The sequence below is a fragment of the Tachypleus tridentatus genome, chromosome 7 (genome assembly GCF_004210375.1).
Source record: "Tachypleus tridentatus isolate NWPU-2018 chromosome 7, ASM421037v1, whole genome shotgun sequence".
Classification (NCBI taxonomy): domain Eukaryota; kingdom Metazoa; phylum Arthropoda; class Merostomata; order Xiphosura; family Limulidae; genus Tachypleus; species Tachypleus tridentatus.
In genome coordinates this window covers 20,891,381-20,912,457 of record NC_134831.1, presented here as the reverse complement: position 1 = coordinate 20,912,457, position 21,077 = coordinate 20,891,381, and the positions used below count along the sequence as shown (strand labels likewise).

Below are 21,077 nucleotides of genomic sequence, written 5' to 3'. Positions count from 1 at the left end.
GTGTAGTCAATAAACGTGAGATAGAAGACTACTAAAGAACGTTTTGACCAACAGCTTCTCCTGAGTCCTGTTGTGTCCTTACTAGGAATAGATCTGAATCGACCTTGAGCTTCCTTCACTTTGTAACCAATAATGATTAAGCTGCCAGAGGTGTTTCTTGTCATTATGTACTATTCAAGGTGTATTTACTGATTAATATGATAATTTCTAAATTTACACAGTCACTTGGTACGAAAAAGGAATTTGGATTGGATGAAATGACAATTAAATTCAGAGGGCAAAGATTCTCGAAATAGTGCAACTCCAGGGAAGTGAGTAAAGGTGGAATCAAAAGCTTTTATATTATTTAGTCAAGATGTGGATATGTTCTTGAATAGTCGCTTTATGCAGGTAAAAATGGAAATGTACCAACTGAGGATAGTAGTGATGTTTCAGTTCCCCATAGGTTTGTTTGGAATATAATGGCACCATATATTAACAAAGGGCATGAATCAAATGTAAACAGTTATTACACTAGTATGTCCTTGGATGAAGAACTATGTATTCGGAACATGGGACTGTGTGGTACAATAAATGTGATCCACTGTGACATACCAGCATTCTTGAAACCTGCTGTCATACATCTCAGAAGAGGTGATGATTCTGCATTCTAGACTGATAATGTGTAATTATTTTATTATTTCATCTATAATCACCTCCAAAAAAAACTGTCCAAAGAGAATATGTAATCTACTTGTTCAGTGGGATTCTGAAGAATAAGTATAACATAATAAATGACTGAACTGTTTTTTATGAAATCAGGTGATTTATAATGACAGTTAAATAACAACAACAAAAACTAAAAAATTCTCAAATACAATGGTCATGTTGGGAGTGTGACATCACAAATATGCAAATTAAGTCAAATTATGTGTGTAATTTTAATATTCATGTTGCACTGAACAGTTGTACCCATGTGTGTATTAAGCTATTTCAAATGGTTTTAGAGAAATACTTGTTCTGATTAGATATGTATATAAACCTGAATATACTTAGAAAAAAGGATGGAGTTAAAGGGTTAAAGATAGGTTGAATGAATGGATAACAAACAAAACTTTAAAAGTTTAATGCAGTGACAAATGTACAATGTCTGAAAAAGTTTTATTATTTTCAGGTGTGAGTAGTTTACAAATATACACAGACACACACACACACAGTATAAAGCAAAAAAGTCGTACGACTGAAAATTGCTCAAGGCTTAATAAAGGTAGTTTGTTAATGTTTATCTCTGATTAAAATTATGATATTTTTACTTTTTAAAGATACCCTATGGTTTATTGAGTTTCAGTGTTTGTAAATGTGTTCTTTTTTATTATGTTCACCATATAAAACTTTTAGGTTTACTGTTTAATAAGTATGGTGGACAGTTTTCCATAATATTGTGGTGACTCAAGTATGATATTTATTGAATATTGATTGTATGCATATCTTATGTAAACAACATAAATAAGTAGTCTGTCTACTCAATTATTTGTAGAGATATGGTGACATGTTATAAATAAAAACATTAATACCTTTATTGTTACAGTAAAACATGTTTTCATTACTTGATTATCAGAAGATCAGTATGGAATTATTGCATATTTAATAAATGAAAAGCAGTTATTGTATAGTGAAGTTTAGTCAGCATTAGTGATTAATCCAACAAATAGAAAGTTTCTATAAAATTTGTAGGATAATATTTTTTTGACCAAACAAATTGGTTCTGTGAATGCCCAATAGGCACCCTTGAGAAAAAGTATATCATGTGAAACAGATGGTACTTTGAAAATGACTTGGAAAACAAATCATTGTTAAAGTAAAGCAATGGTTGGAAAAGTTAAAAATTGTTGTACAAGCTATAATGGGGCAATTTACAAATTGACTCATGAAACGTCTGATCAATTGTTTAGTAGTAGTATTTGTTAATTGATTAAACCAGACTTTGACAAATCACAAGTGTCAGGTGAATATGGCAACTAAAAATTTCCTTATGCCACATAATGGTTTATTTTATTTTATTCATGTTTAGGGATGAGCTAAATAGAACACTATTCTAGAACAGTTTTGAACTCTTAGAAATTTGTCATGACTTTCAAATATTTATAATTTAAAATGAAAACACTTTCATTCTGATTAGAAAAGTTCATACAAAACCATAACTACTGTTCAAACCAGTATATTTACACTACCGTGATGTGAAAAGTATCATTATAGCTCTAGCCAAACACATTTAAACTTTCCTTGAGTGTTTTTGAAACTGTGTTTGATTAGACAATTATAAAAGCACTACATGTGACACAATGAAAAGCTGGCAAGAAAAATACAAGGAATTGCTTGAAATCTTAGAAATTGATAATAGACTCTCAAGGGGCATTAGGTTATTAGAAAAATAAAATATTAATTAGGAATACTAGACAAATTTGAAAGAAATTTGGCAAGTGCACTGTTTATAGGTAAAACTCCTTGCAGCTGTGTACAAATGCAGATTTGAACACTTCTTTCTTTCATGAATTACAACAAAGAATTGTAAGGAAATGATTAAATATTGAATCTAAATGTGTGTTAAATTTGTTGAATTAGAGTCAGTATTAAAATACAGAATTGACTATAAAATTTAGTGCAAGAAATATGTAAAGCTATAGGTATTCAAGCACAATAATTTGATTAAGTTAGTTTGTTAATACTGAATTGTTATACACAAAAATGTATCATACACACAAAATTGTACAAAATCTGTAAAAGCTAAAACTTTAATGATAAATATGACCCACTCTTTGTATATTGTGTGTGTTATACTGAAACCAGTATAATAGTAATGAATACAATATTGTGTCATGGGATAGTTTTAAAATTAATTCAAGTGCCTTCATTTTTTTTCACCCTGAAGAATTTCTCTAAGTTTTTCATTTTCCTCCATTGAAAAAGTCCAGTCTTTACTAATGCACATTAATTTGGAAAATATGTTGTGTAACTCATAGCAAATGAATTGGAAACTGCTATGCTAAGAATTCATTGTTTCTTGCATTTGCCATTCTTTAATGTTTCTTGACTTTTCTATCATATTTTGTCTCAAAGTATTTTTCTGTAGCTATTTTGTTGAGTTTTACAATTTTGGACAATTACCATAGTAGATTTCCCTACTCTTGTAAGTGGTGATTTATTCTATTGATTTTCATACTTTACTGAAATTGTGAGGGTGCATTTTATTATTTTGTTATTATTATTAATATTTTTTGTTTTACAAGCCTATAGAAAAATCAGCTGGTTATATTAAACCAAAGCCTAGAGAAACATGGTATATCAAATGCTGTGAATGATCATTACCTATTTCAAAAGTTAATTTTTTTTTTTTGAAAGTTGACTAACATGGCAATAATTCATAACATATGCAGTGTTGCTGTGAATGGCTTCCTTTGTACTGTTCTTGTTTAACATATCTTTGCAAGAAATTAGGCAAACCACCTGGCTGACTAAGTAATGGTTGGGGACAAAAAAGCCAATGTAGTAGTAAGTTGTTGAAAAACATGTAACTTTTAACTGGATGCATGTAGCTTAAAATTTATTCTCCATAAATGGACAAAAAAAACCTTAAAAGACAAGATAATTAAAATTGGGAATTTAAATAGCGAATTATCAGAAAGTACAGAAACAACTGTAATCAAAATACAAAGATTATATTTTTAAGCCTACAACAAGGGATTAAAAAAATCAGACTGGGCTAGAAATAGTGTCTACATTATTTTCACAAACTATAAGTCCCTTTTTTATTCTGTTAAATTTGTAAGTACTTCGGGTATGGAGTAAGTATAGTTTGTGACCCCCTTTATCAACTTTACAAGTAACCACATCTTGTTCCCTTGAACTCTTTAAACTTTCAAAATCTTTTTATTATTAAGTGTAGGAATAAAAATGAATACACAGTTAAGAATTTATTAAAATATGTTGAAAGAATTAAACACATAATATTAGATGAAAATGATAATTTACTGTCTTAATGATGTTTAATTGTTCAATAAATCACCTTCAGAAAAAGACATTCATGTTTTAGAAGTAACTGATAGGATTTAACTTGTTCAAATGTATTAAAAATCTTCTTTTTTTTCAAATTAAGAGAAATGTTTATGAGCAAGAAGAAAATTTAAGTATGGATGTTCCATTATATGTATTGTTATGTGACATAATAAATATTGAATTCACAGTTAGATTGAAAAAAATGTCTTCAATTATGGAAGTTACTGCACAATATTATAGCTGCAAATAAAAGCATTAGCTATTAAGCAAGTAGTTTTTTTTTTACTAGAATCAGAAGTTAGAAAAAACACATTTAAACAGTCACATTATAATGGAATGTGCAATAAAATATGTGGCTTATGTATAAAAATAATAATAATAGAAAGCTTTATAAAGAAGGACTAAAATGTAAGTATAAACACTGCATAACAACTACCCAATACTTCTTTAAAACTTTAATTTTTTTTGGTTCCAAAATGGGGGGGGAAATCATTGATGAACTTACTAAGTTCAAAAAAAAAAATTGTGCTAAGAATAACCCCAAAAGGTCAGAAAGAAATAGTATAAAAACAAAGAAGCTGGTTTTCTTGAAATCCTGATTCTTCTCTAATTCAAATTAAAACAAGTAAAAAATTCATCTGCTTTTTTTTTTTCTTGGTTTGTAGAACCTCCTAAATGAATATCAAAAATTTCTTTGTGGTAAAACTATGTATATTATTTCTTATGTTTTACTACGGTAAAGGAAATGCATTTGCTTAAGGCAAATGGCTGAATAACGGTAATTATGCTGGAGCTCTAAAAGTGCTCTCAATCATAGACAAAGAAAACATGAGAACAAAGAAAATGTGCAGATACGTCTATTGAATAATACTTTACACAATTAAAGTTGGATAGTTAATGTTATTTGCAAATCAGTTAATGGACACCCACATTAATCAGTTGCATTTGATTAATTGATTAATAAATTGTTTCTGAAACCATAGTATCTACAAGTAAAAAACAAACAATTGATTTCAGTAACAAATTAACAAAAAAACCTTTGGGGTGAATGCTGTCACACAGTTGCTTTCTCTCTAGTCAAGAGTAAAACAGCTGTGATAAATAAAGGTTGTTTATGGGTGCTGCCAAGCCAGTTACCTTCCTTCTGGTCATCAGTTAAAAATTACTGAAAGTAACAGATATCCTTATTATCTTTGCTATGTCAAAGAGAGGGTAAGTATACTTGGATGCAATACTTAGATCACTTGGATAATTAGAATAGCCAAAAATAGTAATAATCAGAAACACAAATTTTGAGTAATTGATTAATTTTGTGATAGTTGAAATAATCAATATTTTGGTTAATAAATGGTTAGAATAATTGTAAAGAGTAATAATCACTTACAGTGATTGTGATTAACTGATTAGTTTATGCAACATTGATTAATGTAATTAGTGTTCATAGGTAGTCAATTAAATTAATCTATTAAGTAACTCAGTTCAACACTTATATCATGAAAGTGATGGAAGTTGATATGGTGACTCAAACTTTATATTTTCACCAAGAAAGATGTTGATTTGAAAAATGTTTTATTTTTATCAAAATAAGTAACAAAAACATGCTAACTTTAGTACATAGGATAATGTAATATACAGTTTGAACTCAGGAATTTTTTCTATGTACTTTCGAGTTTCAGACATTGTTATAATTGAGTTTTGACATTATTTTAAGTTGCAAAAGCTTTTCTTTATAAAGGAAAACATTGAAGTTAATCACTGTCACAAAAATTTGATGTTTTTGATAATTTTTGTTATGTAGGACATAAAAGTAGTTATAAAATTAGGGTCTTTTGTCTACATAATTTATAGGTACAAGATCTGAGATTCAGAATTTTATATGCAGATTTACAAAATATTGTAATAAATTAGTAGTATAAGATTTTGTAGCTAGGTAACATGATGTGTTTTTGGTCTGTTTAATAGGGTCAGGTGATCAGTGCAGTTGCTTGGAATTTTGAGAATACAAATGAAAGTACTACGGGTAGCATATTGTTGGGAACAACAAAAGGTAAATTATTGTTTACTGGTGTTGATATATGATAAACCAATATACTTATTTTGTACTTATTTACTGTTATATATTTATTTCCATCATGTTATATATTAAGTTTGTTTCAGTTTAATATGTATTTATAAATGCAATAACTTATATTGGTAAATGCGTATTGCAAGTTTTCTGCGTATTCTCTGAGTTTGTAGACAAGTATAAATAGTTACAATCATGTTTTGCTACCTTGGAAAAGGCACTTGCATGAGAAACAAGGACTTTTAGTACTCACTGACATTTGAAACAGTTTGCACTTGGGTAGACATTATTCTTTTAACCTAATTGAGTCTTACAAGTTTTGGTGTTTCAAATAGAATTTATGTAGCTTTTAAATGTGTTCATTAACATAAAAATAAATCAGTCAAGAGAATAGAATGTTGTCCTAAAACAACTATAATTTATTGAGCTTTATAAATAAGCTATAAATATTCTGAGAAAATTCTGTTACCTGTCTGGAGTAGCAATGTGATGATCACACAGCTAAATACTTTGATCTAGTGAATGATATAGGCACTAAAACTAAATTGGTAACTAACTTTCCATAGAGGAGTGTTTGCTTTTTCCATTGGCTACAGACTTGTCCATGAGACATGTCAGGTTGCTCATCACCCAACATAAAACTTGTATTCAGAATTTTAAAACCCAACTTTTTATTTTCTATTCACTTCACTATTTTGGAAGACTCTCAGGATCATTTACTTCATTGATGATGAGTTGTATCTGTTGTTAGCATACACATTGATTCAGTGTCCGAGAAAAAACAATGAGTGGAAGTGAAATATTTTGTAAAGATATTTTGCAACAAATAATCACAGGGAATTTTTTATGCTGGTAGTGGCAAGTATACCATTCTAGGCCTTCAGGTGTATTATCCACATTAGGTATCAAGTCAACTAACTGTTTGAATGTTTTAAACAGGAGTATATAGGTTTTGCTGGCTTTTGTGCTTAGTTGACAAAATGTAATACTGGTTTGGTGGACAAAGAAGGCTTCTCTTATCTTTCCTTTTAGTGGTTCATATCACTTTATTTCAGTGTTATTCAAGTTTATCATATTTTCTAGCAGGATGAGTTATTGCAGTTATATCAGTACAACTTTATATTGTATTTTTTATTGTGATTGTGAATTTTAACTTTTATTGATCAATTTTGTTTCACCATTGTATTGGAACTTGCATTCACAGAGGTTGCTTTAAATAGAGCTGGACAGTTAGTGGTATTTGCTATTTGATTAACTGACAAACTCAGTAACAGATTACATTTAATTAATCAGTTAGTACACACCCCTTCCCCAGTTGAATGTTAATCAATCATACTTTCTCTTAAGTGATTAGTTTACATCACACGAATGGATTTAATTATGTTGATCATTAGATTGCCTTATTAACTATAATTGTTTTTCTTTGCCTTTGGTATTTAAATGGTTTGATGTGTACTAATTGCTACTGTATTTTGCTATAGCTTTTGAATGCTGTTCTGATTTTATCATTTACATATCCTCACTACATTATCAGAGATATATGACATTGGAAATATGGCTATATGTCTCTAATTTTCTTACTGCTAATATTTTCTGTGTTCACCATCCTCTCCATCAAATATTTTGTGCATTTGTTGTGTAGGAGAGTTGTGTGATGTGTTTTCCTTTTATCTCCTTAATTGTTTATTCTAGAAATTAGACCCTGTATGATTCCTGTCTTTACACTACTTTGTTATTGTAATTTGTAATTGGAATATTTACTCACATCTGTGGACTTCTTGTAATCTTCTGTAATATATGAATTGTATGTCTTGGTGATGAAGGCTGTCAATACTGTTAATTCTTGCTACTAGATTTCATGCTGAGATGTTAGATATCTTGTTAAGAGTTCTACATTTAGCCATTGTACATACTACTAATCTCACTGTGGCAACTTAAATCTCAATGCAAGCAGTAATTTTCTTTGTTTTCATAGGTTTGATATTTGAAACTGAACTTGCATGTCAGGATGAACAGCATTTTTTTCAAAAAAGTCCAGAACAGTACTGGAAGCAGGTAAACATTTTTTAGATTAAAACTTATAAAAAGTGTGATAAATCAAAACTACAGTTTTAATTGCAAATATTTTGTTCAATTTTAAGACATTTAAAAAGCTACAATTACTAGAGCTGTATCATGAAACCTGTCTTAACTCAGTCAATTTGACCAACCACATGACCCTTTGTACTCTTTTAAAGTCTATATAGATTTAATAATTCTAACTTTCAATATAATGTGCATATCTTCACAAAATTGAGCACTATTTCATTTAATATTACAAGTCTTTTATTACAAAAAATTATTTTAAGTGATGTATTTTAAATAAACTAAAACAATGGTTTGTCCCTTGATATATTTAGTATTTCATGTAATTTTCATGTTAAGATTAAATATACTATTCCTCATCTTAAAAATCTCAGATTTCCTTTATGTAATTCCTAAAACCTTCTAAATATGCTTTTCAGTAGAACATCTTATTTTTATTTGTTATTTAATTTACCCTAACTAAAATGGGATCAGCCAATCCTTTGACAGATTGTTTAGCCAGAGCATTCATGATGAAACTTTGTAGAATGGATGAGTGGAAAGGAGGAAGACTTTTGAGACGTCGTCCTCTACACTTGGGATCAGTCAGTTTGACTAACCTCTTAATCCTACTGAAAAATCAAAATCTATTAATTCACCTTTTTTTTTCTTTTTAGAATGTATTCAAATTGAACATGAGACTACATTTGTTTATGTTATATGGCTTTAAGCTCAGGACAGTATACATCTATATATAATTAAATTTTAAATAGATGTATTGACCTATAAGCCATGTTAACTACTATCTGTGCTATTATAAGTTGTAAATCACTCAGAGCATGTGCCATTTATGTGCATGCCTCATGAAAAATTTTCATTGTATTATTATCATTTATTTTACCTAATTTAATCTTGACTAACCTAAAAGGTCCCTGTTTCAACATTTGAGTTATTTTTATAATAATAAATGAAGAATAATCATGAAAAACAAGAAATAAAAGTGCTTACCCAGTATTTTTTTTTCTTGCTGTCAACTGTTGAGGACATTTAAACTTAATTTTTTATACTAATAGTAGTGATGCACTTTTTGAATTCACAAATGTGATTTTGCCCTCGTAAGAACACAAAACATCTCTGGTAGTTAAAAGAGGTTAAAAGTTATAATATGAAAATTCTGCTGGTTACTTTAGTTACAAGGTTGGTCACATCAACCAACTTTGTATAGATCATAGTTTTATTTTACTGACTGTTTGAATAATTCAAAACAATAATTGGAAAGGTTAATTGTGATTAATGACCTAATTAATTTTATCATAATTTTGATCAATCACTTAATTTACACGGCATCAATTAACACTTTTGCTGCTTAAAGGTAATTGATTATATCAGATACTCTACTGAATTTATTTAACCCTTCTGGTAATTATAAAAGTCTGAATGCCAGATCATACATTTGAAATTGAAGCAGGAAGCTTAATGGTTGGTAAGTAAAATAGAATTCTAGTAGCATTTATAAATAAAGTATAAACAGATAAATGGGACACTGTGATTATATATGCATTTTTGCATGTGATGTAGCTACTGGCCATAATACATTTCAAGTAAATTCATTGTATAATGAAATATTAACTTGAAATAAAAATACATTTCCAAAACATACCATCCACTGACACTATAGCAAGTATGGCTATTTCTCAATCTCCAAGGTTTCTACTCTTTGCCCATCTGAATGTCTTAGCCAAGTTTTAAGTTACAAAGATCTCTACCATCTTCAATACATCCTTCTGTCTGGGTACTGTATATAAGTACCTCATCCCGATAATTGAATCGCTTCTTCTCAACAGAGCATTTAGATTTGTATCAATAGGAGTGTTTCTTTCTTTACTATTTACTTTGTGCATTTGAGCATGGTTGGTTTTTTTTTACAGTTATCTTTTTGTTTATAGTTATTTATTATTTAATGGCAATAAAAAACAACTTAACAATGGGTATGAATTCCAAAATTAATGATTCTATTACTGAGATCAACCAGACCTCTTCTATCTGGTGTTTGTTAACAGCCAGGGGAAGGGCCCCTCTCAGTCAAGGCTGTCTGTGATAGGATCCACTGTTAGCTGGGAGACCAACATGCTGAGCAGGGATGTCTCCCTGGAAGGTTCTGAGGTGGCTTTTGCAATTGACTTTGAAACAACTGGTGAAAATTTCCACTTGCTTTTTCCAGCTCCTTCTCTAACTAGGCCATCCTCAACAAAGGATCATCTTTAGTAGCAACCCCCAGCTCTTTTTCTTCAGTTAGTTACTCAAGTTTGTGAGGTTTGAGGGGTTTCTCATCTTGAATTTGACTCTACTCATTCCTTGTTATCAGAAAAGATAGTAAATAACTACTTGGTTTTTCATCCTTTATTTAATACTGTTCAAGCTCAGAGATTTTCCACTCAGTTACATAATAAGATAGCTATGTCTTTTTCCCTACATTTATCAGATCGGCTTACTTTGACTTATCACTGCCAGAAGGTGGCTTATTTAGATTCTCAATGGATAGATCCTTTTTTATATCTCTTGGGGTGTAGATTGTAGCCTGTGATTACTTTAAACAGATTACAGTTTTCCCATATTTGTCTTACTTTCACAAATTCATGAGGTATTTATCTTCAATCCAAATTTGTCTAAAGCTTATTAATGTTCCTTTCAGCACTTTGAGTATGAGATGGGGTTTTGCTGACATCTACCTCAGTCAGATTTTCTTTTTCCATTCTTTCTTTGGTTTCCTGGCTGGCCTATTGCTTGGATTTATTGGGCATATACACCTTATTAAAGAAGGTTTATTTATCATTTTCTGACCTGAGGGGGTTATAGGAAGCTCCTTTTCTTCATTCAGTGTTATTTGCTGGAGTTCCAGACACATTAGAATCCCAAATTGATATCAACAATTTTCATTCATTTTTATTGTCTTTGGCATCTTCTCTTTCTGGCTTTAATTTAGGAATATTAGACAGCAGTATTTCACAACCTATCATTTGGTTTTTGAGATATATTGATTACCAGAATAGAGTCCATCTTCATTCTTAAGGATCTTTGGCTTGGGCAGATTAATGTCAACATCATTGTTGACTATCCATGAGGCTGTGGAGCACAATTACTTCATATCCTGAACATTTGAAGCTCTTTCACCAGGCCTCCATGGGTACTAAAGGTTTCAGCTTAGGGTTGATCATTCATTTTATATCAACTCCACCATTGTTTGCTCAACCTGTGGCCTTTTCACCTCCAACAGATCCATCCCTAGTGGAACTCCATTTGCAGGCAATAAGAGAGTTGTTACTCATAAAGGCAGCTTAGAAGGTTGATCCCATTCTTCTAGGAATTTATTCTCATTTATTTATGTTACCCAAGAAGATTGGAGATTGACATCCAATCATCGATTCTTCTTAACTATATTTTGGATTCCCCTCTCTTCACTGTGAAATGTTTTCTCATCATGTGATGCCACTTTGTACCAAGGCTCTGGATGATCAAGTATGATGTTAATGACACTTATCTCCATATTCTCATAACAGAATCTTCCTTGAGGTTTCTCAAGTTTGTGCATAAAAATGTTAGGTGCTGCAATTCCAGGCTCTTTATTTTGGCCTAACATCAGTACCTTGTGTCTTCTGCTGAGTTGTTTGAGCTTTTTCTTGTCACCTGCATTCCTTGAGCTTTTGCACACACCATTATATAAATAACTGGTTCCTTTTGGCTTCATCCTGTTGGTTAGCAGAACAAAACTCTCAGATTCTTCATTCAGAAGCCACAAAAGTGGCCTTCCTTATCAGATTGGAGAAATCTCTTTTGTCACAGATACAGTATCTCATCCATTTGTGTGTGTTTTCAATGATCACTTACATCACACTAAGCCAACCCTTCTCAGTCCAAAAAAAGAGCAGTTGGGATTTTACTTTTGTTTTCTTCTCCAACTGCATGGATGATTCATTTCTTTTTTGTATATGTGGGCATCCCTCAAGCCTCTTATTCCTTTGGAATGAACACATATACAGCCCTCTCAGTAGTTACTGCATGATCAGTGGTTCATTCTGTTTCATTACCCAAAAAGAACATTGTTGATTGTGAATTGTGGTTGGATCAGAGTAATAGTACTATCTCAACATCAATTTGTTCACAAAATGCATTTCTTTCAGGTTGTGGAGAGCTGATTTTCAAGGTCATGAGTTGCAGGGTACTTGGACAGAAGGCGAGTCTACCTTCCTACCTTCCATATCAATGTTCCTGAATTCTTGCATTACATCAGGAACTGATTCAATTTCTGTTTCTTTTGACTGGAAAAATTATGATGATGCATTCCCAGTTGTATCTCTGATTTCTTATCAAGGAACCACATTCTCAAGACTTCTGTTTTTATACCTTGGGTCCTCTATATTGGGCTCATTCTCATCATATCAGTTTTGGACATTTCTTGTTCCAGGAGTGATAAATCACTTGTTTCTACCTAGCTGGATTATTCTGACAAAATACATGCTATATCATGAGGTTTTTCAGTGGATTTACTCTTAGTTCAGGTTTCCAATGATTGATGCCTTGGTCACTGATTGGAATTTTTAGATTTGCTTGGTTTGGTCTCCAACATCTTGTCTTCAAGCTTTGGCAGGAAATGTGTTCGCTTAGGATTGGACAGGTTAATATCTTTATGCCTTTTTCCCAATTCAGCTATTGCCCCAAGTTCTGATTATGGTTCATTTTACTCCTTGTTGAGTTCATTTGGTTGAACCTTATTGGCTAGCTCAAGTGTGGTTCCCACTTTTTCAGTATCTGCAATAATGTCCACCTCTTACACATTGGAAGTCTCTGTTGAGATAACCTTGATCATATATACTCCACCCAGCTGTTTGGAAACTATTTTCATGCTTGGAAGTTATCTGGTTCTTTTCCTGCCATAAGGATTCAGGTTCTAAGGTTTCTTTGTAATTAACTAAATCTCTCCATAGAACAACCATGCTTGTTTATCATCAGAAATGGAATACTTGTCATCATTAGTGTGTTCAAAGGAAGTTACACCCTCTTTGTTCCAGAAGTATCTATCATATTCCATTTCCTAATTTTAGTATTTGAGAAGGGGGTTTGCTTCATCTACAGTGGCTTTATTTAAGGCATCCTTATCTACTGTTTTTAGGTATTCTAAATATTGAGAGGTTTTTGAATCTCCAGTTCTTATTTTGTATTATTTAGTTCAAACGACCTTTTCAGTTTTAAAGCTGTTTTACATATGTTGGCTGATCCTTATTTTAAGTCCTTATCTTCGTGTTCTTTGTTTCACCTCTCCCTAAAATTGTATCTTTTATTATTGTTGACTTACGGATGTCATTGGTCAGAGTTGTTTGCAGTTCATGTGCATAGGACTCTATCATTCCACATTTGTCCTGCTTAACCAGATAGGTCTTTTCTTCCCAAGACTCTGGCAACGAGGGAAGGGGAATGTTCCTTTTCACCAGCCATTTGCCATTCAGTTTTCATCTTTATGATTGCACTGGTCCTAATTGTTTGTTATGTCTTGTCAGGTCTCTTAAGTGTTCTGTGGCTCGTAATTCATTTTGAGATGCTATGAACCAAGTGTTTATTCATTGGGATCCTTCTATTTCCTTTGACTTGTCTCCCATTATCATCACAAGGTGGCTTTGTAAATTGATTCATATGATCTATAATGAATTATCATCACAGGAGAAGAATATTTTGCATGTCGCATCTCACCAGATACATCATATCTCTATATCATTAGATTCTCAGTTGAACTGCCCTCTGGAAAACATTGTGCTGATTGGTATGTAGACTACTACTAATACTTTCCTGTCTCATTACTTACATGATCTGGATGTATCCTTTTCTGAGGGTTTTCTATTACCTCCAGTAACTGTTTTGATCACAACTGTTAGACTTTAACCAGAGGTGAGTATTTTCCTCAATCATCTACTCATTTATGCCCAGGCTCTCTTCTGAGTTTCACTGGATCACTTTCTGTGGGGAGTGTTATCCAGACAGGTATGCTTTCTCTTCTCTATTCTGCACTAGCAAACACTTTCACTGTAACTGATACAGGTTGCAATGGGCTCTGTTGAATTGGGGTATTCCATAAGACCATGTTGGTGCCTATTGGGTAGTATTACCTTATTATGGACCACCACTCCTGAACAATCATGAATAGAGCTAAAGGGGGATCCTGTCCATCTCTGCTGGTCTTCAGGTTAAATAAATCAGGATTGGTTTGCTTTTAAAAGTTTAGGAAACTTGATTATGGTTAACTGTTGTGCTGTTTCCAGAGCACTGTTCCTCAGGACTTCCTGATGTGTTTTATCTCCCCAGACTACTGGTGGAGCTTTGGAGTCATTAACAACCTTAGTTAGGCTACTGGAAGAATAGCCCAAAACACTGGGTTTTAAGAATGGCATAGTATCTCATAGAACAACTCCAAGTTTGTTTTTCAAGTTCAAACGTTCAGCTCATAGCTCCATAATCTCTTAACTGCTTTGAATCCTAATTACAATTTATGACTCAGGAGGTCCAGCTCTTTTAATTAATGTGTTTGACCACATTCAAAGTCTTAGAGATTCATTTAGTCTAATCCTGCCTTACAAAATTTCAATTTGAGGCAGGCTGGTTGAGATCCTGATGAGTAATAAAATTGACTTGTGGATATACATACCCCATGCTGGTGCACAAAAAATATAGCTAAATAAAGGAAGAAAAAGATCTAATAGTTTAATTTTCTCTTATCATGCCTAAAAGAATTTCTAGTGCTGTGGCTATTGAGGATTCCCTTTTTATTTTATGTTTTATTTTGATTAAGTATACATCAGTTTAATAAATAATTTTTTATTCTTATTCATTTCCATTACTTTGTTATGCAACATCTGAGCAACTTTAGAGATATAAATGCAGTACTTAAGACCCCAAGATTGTCATAAATAGACTAATAAACATGGGAAACAAACATACACATTATTGTTGCAAAAGACAACTGATAAGTGATTAAATCTTTTGTTGGTTTTGAATGTAAGCAGTACAGTTGCACTATGTGTATATTTTTGTATATAAAATTTGGATTAGAAAAGTAACTCTGTCCTAAACTATTGTGTCTTTAACCTGAAGGAAGAATTTATTCTGGCTTTTCATATTATTTTCCACTTAATAAAATTTTTGACACACATTTTAGTCAATTTTATGTGTTAATTTTGTATATATTTTAACAGTTTTAGTGTAAAAATATCTTTGGATTGATATTTTGTTGTAATTTACATGTATTTAGTGAAGAAAGTTTCAAAAACTTCATGTTTTAATTTCTGCACAGCTACAAAAGAGTTGCCTTTGAACAAAACAAGTCACTTGTCAGTTTCTTTTAGAATGTTTCTACCCATTTCAAAGAATAATGTTATTTTTGATAAATAGAAACATTAGAACATATATTTAATTAGCTACACTGATCACCAAGTTGTGTTTTAGTTTTGCTTTAAGTATACTATTTCCCTAATCAGATTGTACAAGCCTTGTTATGATGACACATCAAGTGGTTTGATCATTTATTTATGAAGCATTGCTTTGGAAACAGCTGTAAAGAAAGTTAAATGAGATTGGATGCTGCTAGCATTGTACTATATGATAGTAAAGTAAATGTGTAAGTTTTTTTGTATAGTTTCTATAAATGTTTCTTTATTTGTGAATTGTGAAAGTATTTGTATGTTTAATTATTTATGTTGGAAAGATACAGAAATGATTTTTTCAATGATAAAACTTCAGATAACTTTAAATAAGTGAATAAAGTTTTGAGGTGGTTTAAATGGAATAACAAAAAAAATGTTACTGTGAGTTTAATACAGTAAGAAATCTGTAAGGATAAAAGATAGAGCTTATAATTAATACAAAAACTGCGAGAAGTTTTGTAGAAGTAATAACAATAGCTTCATGTAAAGAAATGTACAATAGATCCAATATATGAAATAGTGTTTCCTGTTCAGAAAACAAGTACCATTAGCTTTAACAGTTATCATTCCAAGTTCTTTTTGCAATTATGGGGAGTCAGGTATTCAGTTTCCTAGTGGAATGTTTGGTACAATAAGCAAAGTGGAGGTGATTGAGACTGGTGTTGTCATTAGATTTGCTTCTATTATCACTTGTCCAAGCATGATTACATGGTTGTAGACAAATGTGAGGGCACTGGCTAAAGATTATGCAAGCAATTTGGATTTAACATAAGTAAAGAAACATAGTAATTTTTGATTGTATGTGCTAATGTATTTGTAATACAGTTTGTGTATTATGTAAATTGGAAATGATTATTTAAACATATGGTAATCAGCATCCAGATTTAAAGCTGGCCCAAATAGATTCCAGTAAGAATTGTTGCATTTCCTTTGTGGAGAGTAGCCATGGATATTGCTGACAAGTTCATAGAACTTAAAAAAGGTAGTCTTTACTTCATCAAGTCATTTCAGTTGCTTGCAGATGTGTTATGATCTAATTCCCTAAAAACATCTTGACATGTTGATCACATATTATTTTTTCTGCATTTATATATGATAAATTCATTTTATCATTAAAAATACTTTTATAAAACTATTACATTTAACTGATTTAATTATCGTTTTATTAAAAAATGTTGATCAATATCAGTTTTTTTAAATTATTGGCTCTCAAAATTTTCTGTTCCCTCTCCTAAATAGAAAACTTGAATACAATACTGTTCTACTCATGAACCAGATCACTGTTTTGTGTCATCTTAGCTTTGCTTAGGTGAAGGATACATACAAATTACATAATTGGTTGTGCAAGATTGCTCAACTAGTCAATTGTTGATACACATTAAAACCTTCTGCTCCATATGGCTAGGATTAACTACTAAACCAACAAGCCCATCATAACCTGGTAGTTAGGGTGCTGGACCACTATCAGAGGGTTGTAGGTTCAAATCCCTGTCTTACCAAATATACTCACCCTCTTAGCTGTGGGGGTATAAAAATATAGTATTATAATGTGATGGTTACTTTTCCTATTCCTTGGTAAAAGAATAGCCCAAGAGTTGGTGTTTGGTGGTGATGACTATCTGCCTTCCCTTTTAGTCTTGCACTGATAAATTAAGGATGACTTGTGCAGACAGCTTTGGTGAAATTCAGAACCAAGCAAACCAGCATCTAGGGCAATCATTTTATTGTAATATCAAAAACATTAACTGAAAGGAAGTGGTGTTCTTTATTTTATGATCTATCAAATGTTTTCTAACTGTCAAGCAATATATAAATGAAAATGGTTTCATCTGTATGCTTAGACTGAAATTTGAAGTAAACGAAGTTTAATGACCTGTGAAATATTATTTGAAGATGCAGTGCACTTCAATTACTCACAGAAAGCCTATGCATTATTGACAGGATTTTTACTTTAAAAAAAAAAATAAAATTGTCCTTTATTATAAAACTAATCGTAATAATTTACTCAAAATCAAAATTATTTAAGCTGTATATACAACTACAGCAATATGTAAAACAAAAAATCATTAACATTTCCACCAAGGCTCATTGATAAGTCCTTTTCTCTTTTTGATTTACATTAATGACATAGATGAAGGAATGGTCAATAAATTATTTAAATTTACTGATGACATTAATGTCTTGGGTATTACTAGCTGTGTCATTGTTTTCTTTAGCCAGAAACCTGAGAGTTTATTACTATAATTAAAACAGTGTTGGGGTCTGAGAGAGTACATTTTCAAGATATTTTCAGCAGGTATCATGAGATTTTATGTAAGTTTTTTACCTTTGTAAGTTATAATGGAGTTTATCCAGATCTTTATTAGAATAACAGAGGTAGTTTCATTTAAACTTTAATGGTATTTTCATAACTTATAAGTATGATAACTCTTAAAGTTTTAATTTTTGATTTCTGGTAACAGATTGTTGATGTCTTTTTATGTATTTTTGCTCTATATGAACTCCTCAAGTTCTATTGCAACTTTGGTGTTAAGTTTCATTTTAATTTTATGTGGGTTCTCTGTGGTTTTATCTATAACTTAATTGATAGTTGCTCAGGTTTACTAAAGTACTGATTATTGTTATTGTGGTGAAATCTGAAGCATGAACTTTGATTTTTGTAGAGGCTAAAGTAAAGGTGAAGCTTGTTATTTGAACTTGGAGGCACATACTTTTATTGATTCTCTTTTATATGCTAGTCTAAGTTACAGGGGAGACAGTTCAATAAAGGCTTCACTCATGTTACTTGTCCCACACTGTTTTCAACATACATACAAACATACAATCACTTGTTTGCCATAAGGTATATTGCTTAGTTTTCTGTGATAGTGCATTGCTTTTCACATTGTAAACTGTGAAGATTTCCATTAAATGTTCATTCCTAATAGAAATCTTTGTCCTCTCTCATTCTTTGTGGTCCAACTTCCTCCTCAGTTAGGAAGTATAAACCTATATATGAGACATGAGCCTTCTGTTATTTCTGGGCCTGACTTTGTGGGCAATACTCAAGGTATCACATGCTTAACATACTTAAATTAATCAAAAGTAATAATATCATAATGGTAATAAGTTTGATGTCTGGATAATTCAAATAATCAAAAAATAATAATTGGAAATACAAGTTAAATTTAATGAAATCAGTTGATTTAATCATAATTTCAGTTATTTTATTTGTGTGACACTAGATAATTTATCTTCATAAGTAATCATTAGTTTCTTGTAGTAATTATAAATTTAAAAAAATTACCTATTGAGAATAAATCAATGAAATTGACAATTCTTTATTAAGCATCACATTTTAATTCTGTATATAGACTCAGTCATTTTGACTGAGCATGTTAACCATGAAACTCTGAAATTTACTAATTCATGAAATTGAAGCTGCTAGTAAACTTTACAAGTCAGATGTTTTAATAATATATTTTTATTAAAGACTTGACTGTAAATTTACAAAACCTTTACTAAGTCAGTCTGAATGAAAGGTGATTTTCATTTTAAGCATAGAGATATTTCTTTGTGCAACTTAAATTTCATATTTCATTTTAATATTCCAAAATCTCTTATGTTAATATCATAGGTTTGGGTAAAACTTTGTACTTTATCTTTATTTTCTCTATCCTAACATTATTTTTGGCAAAATCACCTGTACTGCAAGTTGAAAATATGAAATGAAATTAGCATTTTTTTTCCAGAATGACTGCAGTTTATAACATAATTTATTGGTATTTATGTACAATAGCCTCAAGCTAATAATAAATTTGTATCTTTTTTTTATTTAAATTTATTGTCTAATTGCTCTTTGAATCATATTTAATTGAAGTAACTAAGTTCTTACCTGGTAAGTGTGAGTATGTTTTCTTATAGTAAAGCCACATCAGGCTATCTGCTGAGACCACCGAGGGGAATTGAACTCCTGATTTTAGCTTTGTAAATCTGTAGATTTACCACTGTATTAGTAAGGGGCACCTAGTGAGAGGTTAGGATAAACAAGCTGTTGAATTACATAATATGAAAGCAGCCATGTGTTCCTCAAAAAGAGAGCTATTTCTTCAAATAACCTTTTTTTTAATTTTCTTACAAAATGTAGTAGGTTTGTAATTTTTGTATTTTATTCACTTTTAAAAAATTAAAAATAAAAGAAAATTCTACATAAAAACCAAGAAATTTAACAATTACTTTAGACTTGAGGTCTTTAGCACTCAAGTGTACTTAATTATGCCTTCTCTTATCTAACTGTATTGGTTTCAAAAAATACATCACTCAGTTTAAGTGTATGTTTTAGTACATAAAATTCATTATACCTGGCTCTCTAACTAATAAGTAGGTTAAAGTTCTGTTACTGCTTGTAGCATTGTCTTTAGCATAAACACATCAAACTTGTTCCACATATTATCAGCTGACCACTAAAATAAAATGTCTGATTTACATAGAATAAAATATACCCTTTCTATTGGTTACAAATATTGTCCAAAAGCAGTATTTGAGAATTATATATGTTTCTCAAATAACATAAAATATGGGAGGGACCAGTCTGTGCAGGTTGAACTGCAATATGGTGGTATCTTAGTAAAGTGAGAAGAAGCAGAAATTTTATGTTCAGGCTTGTGAATTGCTATAATAATTGGTTCTAACTGGTTCAACAGTTTGAAGCCTCTATAGTGAAAAGAACAAATCTGTAAGTGAAAAGTCAAAGTATCACATCTTGTGATTCAAAGAAGATTGACAACTTGTTTAAATATCTTATTTTTGAATACAGAAGTTAAATCTTAGATCATATATTAAATCTGAATTATAAACTGTGTTTTGATGACAAGTTGATTAATGTCTGTTGATAATAAAATAGATTAATTAAATTTTAAATGCAACTATAAAATGTCGTGACATTTCAAATATGAACTTTGTAGGACAAAAGGGTTAAACTATCTCTTTAACCTTAATTTATATGCTTAAGAAAGAGCAACTGCTCTAAATGCACACACACATAAAATATTGACACACGTAAGATGAACTCTAACTTTGTATTTAATCTCGTTGTGTATTGTATTTTATTATAATATTTTCCTTTTGTAATAAAATTTTATTATATTACAGTGGTGTACGACAGTAGTTTTGTGATTGAATGTAGGTTAATGTTTACTTATTTTGAAGTGTAAATCATGTATAATAATATTTTATTCATATGTTAATTCAAATTTAAGTGTCTTTATAATTCGGTGTTTTTAATTTATTTATCTGAGACTGTTTGCTGTTATATATTGCTATATAATATACTTATAGAGTAACTTTCAAAGTTACCAAGAGCCAGTTCATCTTCACATCAGGAAAGCTTGCAGACAGAGATAAATGCATCATTACTATAAAGAAACTTGTAAAATGGGTTAGTCTCACAAACTCTTAATGTGTGACAACAT

The 21,077-nt window shown here is 30.9% G+C and overlaps 1 protein-coding gene across 10 annotated transcripts in view; it reads left to right on the top strand.

Annotated features, from left to right (window-relative positions):
* The window catches only part of dor (vacuolar protein sorting-associated protein 18 dor), a 138,802-nt gene that overhangs the window by 30,699 nt on the left and 87,026 nt on the right, over positions 1 to 21,077 (top strand). For all 10 annotated transcript variants that reach the window (XM_076510677.1, XM_076510671.1, XM_076510674.1 and 7 more), the window contains 2 exons: positions 5,995 to 6,079; positions 8,073 to 8,152. In XM_076510677.1, the coding sequence (XP_076366792.1) occupies positions 5,995 to 6,079; positions 8,073 to 8,152 (165 nt within the window). The remainder of the gene's footprint in view (positions 1 to 5,994; positions 6,080 to 8,072; positions 8,153 to 21,077) is intronic.